This window comes from Plecotus auritus, assembly GCF_963455305.1.
Source record: "Plecotus auritus genome assembly, chromosome: 4".
Taxonomy (NCBI): Eukaryota; Metazoa; Chordata; class Mammalia; order Chiroptera; family Vespertilionidae; genus Plecotus; species Plecotus auritus.
In genome coordinates this window covers 37,683,979-37,692,785 of record NC_137775.1, presented here as the reverse complement: position 1 = coordinate 37,692,785, position 8,807 = coordinate 37,683,979, and the positions used below count along the sequence as shown (strand labels likewise).

Genomic DNA, 8,807 nt, shown 5'->3' with positions numbered 1-8,807 from the left:
GTAGGGAAGAAAATGGGATATAAAGTGACAAGAATATCATGAAATGTTGTGCAGATTGATTAGATTGTCTAAAATAGGTATAGATATATTCACAGATTAAAATATTGTATATTATTAGAAAATAAACAAGGCAGTGACAATAAGAATAAACCTTCAAACAAACTTTAGAGACACTACATTTTTAGCTAAGTTCCACATTGTTGGTGGAGCTATGAAATGTGATATTTTATTACTGAACAGGTAGGAAACGATGTAAAAGAATCTTCTGATGTCATAATTTCTGGGTGTCACTGGAACATTTGATCATCATTCCTTCAGCAATTCCAGGCTTCTATGGAAGGTCAGTAGAAGCAGTTGATTTATTCACCTCTACAGGAATCAGACTCGGCCTATTTTGGTAAGTCTATGTATCCTTGATCAAGTTAGCTAAAACTTAATATCTACATAAGATAGTTATACTAAACCATAGCATTTTACTAACTTGTCATTGAGCGTAAACATTTTTTCCATAGTAATTGACACCCAGTACATAAAAACCATAATGTAATAACCAAATTCCTAAGCTTTATTAATTTAGTTTTTTTATTACCACAATAAACATTTACTTATTAGGTATAAGAAACAGTTGTAAGACATTTTTCATTTTTCCTGTCTTTTGCTGAAGACATGCACATTTGTACAAGATAGAGTTGTTAATTACCCACTGTGTGCCAGGCAGTGGTGACAAAGACAGACATGGAATGGGATAAGGTTACAATGATTAAACAAAAACACTTACAAAATAGGGTACTGGTTCTCAATAGAAGGTGATCTCCCCTCACCCCTTACTTCTCCACTAGAGGACATTTGACAATGTCTGGATGTCACAAGTTTTGGGGAGGGGTGCTATTGGCATGCAGTGGGTGGAAGCCGTGGATGCTGCAAAACATCCTACAATGCCCACGACAGCCTCATCATCCCTTCCCAACAAAGATTATCTGGCCCCAAAGTCAATAGTATCACAGTTGAGATATCCTGAATTAGAGTGATGATAACTGTTCCAAAGCAGAGATAAAGAGTTCCATGGAAACTTATATTATGGAACGCTGTTATGGAAGGCTCCTCTGAGGAAGAGAAATATAAATTCAGACAATGAATGAGTTAACTCTAAGAAGTAAAGGGAGGGAGCAGTGGGGTGGGAAAAAGTTCTAAGCAGAGGCAACAGTAGACAGTAAGGAGCTTATTTTAGATAGCTCTCTGTGTATATATGTATGTTTGTGTGTTTTACATATATATTACACTAGTGGCCTGGTGCATGAAATTCGTGCACTGGGGAGGGTAATTCCCCAGCCTGGCCTGTGCCCTGTCACAGTACGAGAGCCCCGCGATCCATTGCCTCAAAGAGATAGGCTCCACCCCCCCATTCAGGGCTCCTCAATGGATTGCCCCAAAGAGGTAGGCTGGAGCTGGGGGTCCTGCCTCCGTGCCGCAGGGAGCTGTGGGAACCCCAGGCCTTGCTGCACGGAGCCAAAGGACCCCCAGGCCTCACCACACGGAGGCCTCCACTGGGCCCCAGGCTTCCTGGTGATGGATTGTGATGGTGTGACGCTAGTCCCGGATGCTGCAAGTCCCCGCCCACCCGTGCCTGCTGTGCACGCAGCCTCCTGCTGATTGGTTGTTACACGTGAGGGTGTCCCCACCATTTGCATATTATCCTTTTTTTAGTATAGATTATATATACATATATATTTAATAATGCTCAGAGCATCTGCTTAATAATAATAAACATTTATTGAGCATTAACTATGTGGTAGGTACCACACTTTATATGCATTATCTTATTTAATCCTTACTACTACCCTGGAAGTAGATTCTATTATTATTCTCAATTTATCTTTGGGAAGCATACTTGATTAAGTACTAGTACTCTGCCTAAGATCACATAGTCAATCCAACTCTCCCAAGACACTTTCTTAACTAATGCACTGTAAAATGTAGAGGCAGGGTACTTGGGAATGAATGATAACTAGGAACAGAAGGGTTAGCTGAAGATACTATGGTGATATGAAACTCAGCTGTCCTTCAAAGGAAGACAAGGGCTTAGACAGGCAGAGAGACAGTGGGAGATAGGAGTAGGTAGGGGCTCAACCTTGTTGATCACAATAAACATAAATGCAAACGAAATAGTTTTTCACACAGCCGAAATGGACTTCAGTTATGTTAATCATAGGACACAGTTTACTTTTATTGTCCAGTGGCTCTTCTATATTTGTTGCAAGACTTAATGTTTTATGTAAGGAATTGTTGTATAATATAGTTTTTATACACTTTTATAGATATTTTTAAATGTCATTTTTAGAATATTGGAATACGCCTGTAGCAAAATAGTAACATTAAAAATTCCAAACAGCTATTTGAACACAATTCACCCCCCATCCATTATTACAACTTTCTAATCTAGGTTTTCAGTGAATTATGCCTTTTCGGATTGGGACCCAGCCACGGAGGTTTCCAGTGGAAGGAGGAGATTCTACTATTGGGCTGGAACCTGGACTGAGCTCCAGTGCTGCCCATAACGGGAAAGAGATATCACCAGCCAGGTAAAGTCTTCTTATCCTGACAACTGAGAAAATGTGTAATGACTGTCATCAGTACAAGCTTCAGCTGATGTTCAATATTAGAAGAAAAAAGCCCAGGAACATTACTGTTATTAAATTAGTATTAACAGATCTCAGGTTTTGTTAGCATAGAGTCTGTATTTTATACCTCTGTAACTCTAATGACAGGCCAATTCTTCCTCCTCCTGTTCTTCTTCTTACTTCTTCTTCTCTCCTCCTCTTCTTCCTTCTTCTTTTTCTTTTATAAACTTTTATTTTTTATTTTTTTAAATATATTTTATTGATTTTTTACAGAGAGGAAGGAAGAGGGATAGAGAGTTAGAAACATCGATGAGAGAGAAATATCGATCAGCTGCCTCTTGCACACCTTCTACTGGGGATGTGCCCGCAACCAAGGTACATGCCCTTGACAGGACTCGAACCTGGGACCTTTCAGTCCGCAGGCTGACGCTCTATCCACTGAGCCAAACCGGTTTTGGCTTTATAAACTTTTAGATTGTTTTCGTTGATAGTTTTAAGAGTAGATAACTTTCAATTAAACAAGGAAACTGTTAGTGCTGTTATGTGCAGGGCACTGTTCTTTGCATAAGGCTAAAAATAAGAAGACTCAGACCTCATATTTAGTGGCACTTTGACTTTGACAGAGGGTGATATAGGGCATGAAGATTATATAAAACAAAATCATTTTTACAAAATTGAAGAAAACTATAATAGAATTTGTTCCACTTTTCTGCTTTTACCATAGCAAAACATCAAATACTACATTGTTAGATTTCTCATGGCTTGAAAATCTTTAGAACACACATTTAAGCTTAATAAGGTTGGTACTTTAAAATCAGAGTAATTCAAGGATGGAATAGGCTACTTTGGCAAGTACTGAGCACTTATCTTTAGAAATGTTTAATGTTGGGTAATTATTTGCTGGGAATGTTGGAAAGGAAATTCAAGAACTAGATGTATTTTTATACTAGACTAGTGGCCTGGTGCACGAAATTCATGCACATTAAAAGCGAATTGATTAGAGGAAATATTTTAATATTGCTACTTTCCCTTTCTCTATAATAGAAGTGTCAGAGATGAAAGAAAATTAGTAAAATGTATATGAAAATAATACATAAATTTATCACCCGCGGGGACGCAGCGTCAAGGCCCCACCGGCGCCATGGGGGACTCCCCTGAGTTCCGGAGTCCCGCCCCGTGGGGCCGGTGCCACGCAGGACTCCCCCAAGTCTCGGAGTCCTGCCCTGTGGTCGGTGCTGCGGACTCCCCCGATGCACCTCCTGGTGAAGTCCCCACCGGCACCTGCAGGGATGCAGCGTTAAGTTACCACCCACCCGTGTGTGCCTCGCCATGCCCACAGCCCTTCACGCCCCCCACCCCCATGCCTGCTGCTCACACAGCCTCCTGGTGATTAGCCATTACGGTGTGAGGGTGTCATGACCACAGGCTTTTTATAATATAGGATGTCCTGTCCTAACTGGTTTGGCTCAGTGGATAGAGCAGCCGTGGGCAAACTACAGCCCGCAGGCTGGATCCGGCCCGTTCAGCTGTTCTATCGGCCCACGGAGCCGAAAGAGTGGAGGGTTCTCTTGCTCTCCCCTCCGCTCCTTTACTTTGAATTTATATTAGTTCACACAAACACTCCATCCATGCTTTTGTTCCGGCCCTCCGGTCCAGTTTAAGAACTCATTGTGGCCCTCGAATCAAAAAGTTTGCCCACCCCTGGGATAGAGCGTTGGCTTGCGGACTGAAGGGTCCCAGGTTCGATTCTGGTCAAGGACATGTACCTTGGTTGTGGGCACATCCCCAGTAGGGGGTGTGCAGGAGGCAGCTGATCAATGTTTCTAACTCTCTATCTCTCTTCCTTCCTCTCTGTAAAAATCAATAAAATATATTTAAAAAAATAATATAGAATGTCCTCTAAGGGCTCTTTTAAACCTGAGATTCTATTAACATTTAAACGATATATGGAATAATATGTTCAGTTTTATATTTTTCACAAATATTCTAATTTTTAAGTAAACTCAACTGAAGTGACTTTAAGGTGCATATTCATATGAATTGTCTTAGTATTATCACTTGGGTTTAACAACTATGCACCCCTGCCTTTTTTATCATTTAGCAATCATGGCATATCTTTCAAATTGAACACTTGGAGGGTCATCTTTGTATTTATGAGTTTCTTATGATTAAATGTATGGCAATACCTGAAACTCCTTTGTAACATTTGTTATAATTACTTCGTGACATTCAAATACGTCAAAAGTATTTAAAACATTTGAATATGCACTCACACTGGTGCTCTGAAAAGTTTCCTTTGTGGTATCTAACTGCATGTCATTTGCTCTTTTACTCAGGCAACTGCGAAGATGCCATGGAAGTCATTGCCTGACAATAACTGATGTCCCCATCAATGTCTATGCAACAATGCGAAAGCTACCTGCACAAAGCAGCAAGGACATGCATCCTAAATAACATCATTGAGTCTTTTGTAGAGGCTGACTAGGTCCAGGGTCATGTAGCAGTGGGGTCTTATAATCTGATAAACAAATAAAAGTTGTGGCACCTTTGGATGATGACAAAAGTTGAAATATTTATTTTTAGTAGGAAAAGATAGAAATGTAGTCTGTAAAACATGTGTAGTAATAAGCCATCAGTTATTTTTGATAGATAAGACAAAATAATATTTCACAATTAAAAAGTACCTTAGAGAATGATTATCTTGCTCAGAGTGGATCCTTAATAATAATTCAGGCTGTTTATTCAGTCAGGAAGGACCCATTCTAAATGCTTACTGTGTTATAGGCCTGTTTCCTTTGTTTATACTTGAGTTGCTATTTAGCTGAATCTTTTCAATTGCATACCCTAAGCCAGTTTCTGACTTGATATATTTTGATAATGCTCTGCCCAGGAATAATTATATGAGGTGATAAATGGAACTCAATGGATTGTGTATTTTGGAAGAATACCCAAAATCAAAGAAAGTTTTAGTCATGGTTAATCTGCAAAGCATATTAAATGCTTGCATATAGGGGCTCAGGTTATTGATTAAATTTACTATAATAATGTGAAGGCTATGGTTCTAACCCAATATTTTTTTTTCAGGAAAAATGATAGGCTGTCATCACACTGTACCTCAAGTCCCAGCCAGTCATCTTGAAATTGTCTACAATTGGTATTGAGAAACTTCAGATGGATGTTTTAATGTGATTCGACTTAAAGATCAGTTTTGAGGTCTAGGCCAGCTCTCATGTTTTCTTTTTCTCCTTGCAATAGTCCCAAGAAACTCAGCCTGATTTCCTTTCCTCTTGATGTTTGCCACCATCCATCCCATAAAATTGTCTTCTATAAAAGACTGATTTTAGCATCAGGTAGATTCTCTAGTTTCTTGTCTACCATGCTGCTCTTAAAGATATACATATAAGCTTTTTAAAATGAAAGGTTTGCTAGTTTATAATTGCACAGATGTAGATGCATGTGTACTACATGAGGTGAAAAAGAAAAACTGCCAGGGATTTATAAATGGAGAAATTCTGAGAATTTTATATATTCTATGTATAAACTAGAAAAGTTCACACAATGCTGGGAGGTATTTGAATTCCAGTCAGCCAGAGTAGAAAGACTTTGCTAAATATGCTGGGTTTTGAATAGAGAGACCTCAGAAAAGTCATGCCTTAGAAGGAGGTCTAAATGCATACACACTTTAACAAAGCTTGAAAATGAAATTTGAGACTCAAGGTGATTCCTAAGTAACTTAATTACCTGCCAAATAAAAAATTATTACTCCTTAAAAGAAGAGAACAAAATCCAGAAAAGAAGTTGCCAAGGCTAGGGAAAGAATAACAGGACAGGAGAAAGGAGTGATGAAAAATTTCTCAGAGTGGGAAAAATTTCCCATTATTAAGGCTGGGAATAATTTATATTTAATCCAAAATGGAAAAATCTTTTAATCTAGGAGCATTGTATGGAGTTCTCAGCAAAATATTATTTCAGGGAGAAACCAAGATGGCGTCATAGGTAAGCATCTAAACTGCTGCCTCGCACAACAATTTCAAAACTACAACTAAAAAACAGAATGGACACCATCCAGAACCACAGGAAAGCTGGCTGAGTGAAAATTCTACAACTAGAAGGAAAGAGAAAAGCTCACAGAGAATTGGAGGTATGGCAAAGGGTCTTTGTGCGCGCAGAGAGGAAGGGTGGCTGAGAGCCTGGCTGACTTTCTCTGGCAGAAGGGGGAAGGAAGCCCCTGACCGCACTGAACCCCAGTTCTGACTGCACTGAACCCCAGTCCCGGGCGAAACCCCGTGGACCCAGGCTCATACAGGGGGAGTCTGGACTGTTAGGTAGAGAGAAAGGCACCCGGAGACTCGGAGACCCGGGGGAGACCCGGGGAAGCCCCGGCAGGCAGGGTTCTGGAGGCGCGCGCACCAGTGTGCACAAAGGCTGCGGAGGTTGCCACAGGCTTTCCCTAGCAGAAGGGAGTCCGAAGCTCCTGACTGCACTGAACCTCAATTCTGACTGCACTGAACCCCAGTTCCAGGTGAGCCCCTGGGGACCCACACTCTTACGGGGGGGGAATCTGGACTCTCGGGCAGAGACTTGGGAGCCGGGGAAGGCAGAGGTCTGCAGACGCGCGCATGCCAGTGCACACAAAGGCTGTGGAGGCTGCCACAGGCTTTTCCTAGTGGAAGGGAGTCAGAAGCTCCTGACTGCACTGAGCCCCAGTTCTGACTGCACTGAACCCCAGTTCCAGGCGAGCCCCTGGGGACCCACGCTCTTGTGGGGGGAATCTGGACTCTCGGGCGGAGACTCGGGAGCCGGGGAAGGCAGTGGTCTGCAGGCGCGCACGCGCGCAAGGGCAAGGCTGACTGGAAGCCAAGACTGTCTGCTCCGCCCTGAGACTCCACCCCATCCAAACTGAGCACAGAGGCTATTGCAATTTGGCAAGTCTAATCCTATAAGGCTGTCTCCAGCACCGAACTTCTCCCAGTGTAGACACAGCTGATCCTTACAGCCAACTGGCCTGGTCAATTCCTCCCAGTGATACCAACAACAATCAAGACTTAACTACAATAAGGCTGTACACACAGTCCACAAAGGGGTGCACCAAGAGTGTCCACCTCAGGTTAACTGGGGAGGCCGACCCACTGGGCCATATAGGAAACCTAGCACACAAATCTACCCTACCAACTCAGGGAAGCAGTGAAAATGCGGTGTCAAAGAAACAGATCACAAATGAAAGAAATGGAGGAAAACAAACGACTGGATATAGAATTCAAAACCACGGTTATAAGACTTTTCAAGAATATCCTAGAAAAGGCCGATAAATATAATGAGACCCTCGAAGATATGAAAAAGGACCAACTAGAAATTAAACATACACTGACTGAAATAAAAAATATTATACAGAGACCCAACAACAGACTAGAGGAACACAAGAATCAAGTCAAAGAATTGAAATACAAAGAAGCAAAAAACACTCAACTAGAAAAGCAAAAAGCAAAAAAAATCCAAAAAGTTGAAGATAGTGTAAGAAGACTCTGGGACAACTTCAAGCGTACCAACATCAGAATTATGGGGGTGCCAGAAGAAGAGAGCAAGATACTGAAAACCTATTTGAAGAAATAATGACCGAAAACTTCCCCCACCTGGTGAAAGAAATAGACTTACAAGTCCAGGAAGCGCACAGAACCCCAAACAAAAGGAATCCAAAGAGGACCACACCAAGACACATCATAATTAAAATGCCAAGAGCAAAAGACAAAGAATATTAAAAGCAGCAAGAGAAAAACAGTTAATTACCTACAAGGGAGCACCCATACGATTGTCAGCTGATTTCTCAACAGAAACTATGCAGGCCAGACGGGAGTGGCAAGAAATTTTCAAAGTGATGAATAGCAAGAACCTACAACCAAGATTACTCTACCCAGCAAAGCTATCATTCAGAATTGAAGGGCAGATAAAGAGCTTCACAGATAAGAAAAAGCTAAAGGAGTTCATCACCACCAAACCAGTATTATATGAAATGCTGAAAGGTATTCTTAAGGAAGAGGAAGAAGAAAAAAGTAAAGAGAAAAATTATGAACAACAAATACATATCTATCAACAAGTGAACCTAAAAAATCAAGTGAATTAAAAACCTGAGGAACAGAATAATCTGGTGAATATAATAGAACCAGGGGCATAGAAAGGGAGTGGACTGATAAT

The 8,807-nt window shown here is 41.1% G+C and overlaps 1 protein-coding gene across 1 annotated transcript; it reads left to right on the top strand.

The window, feature by feature from the left end:
- Nucleotides 1-284: 284 nt before the first annotated feature.
- FAM229B (family with sequence similarity 229 member B) lies at nt 285-5,101 on the top strand. Its single transcript, XM_080666386.1, has 3 exons — nt 285-397; nt 2,441-2,579; nt 4,955-5,101. The coding sequence occupies exons 2-3, from the start codon at nt 2,455-2,457 to the stop codon at nt 5,070-5,072; spliced, it is 243 nt and encodes an 80-aa protein (XP_080522512.1). The 5' UTR covers nt 285-397; nt 2,441-2,454; the 3' UTR covers nt 5,073-5,101.
- The last annotated feature ends 3,706 nt before the right edge of the window (nt 5,102-8,807 follow it).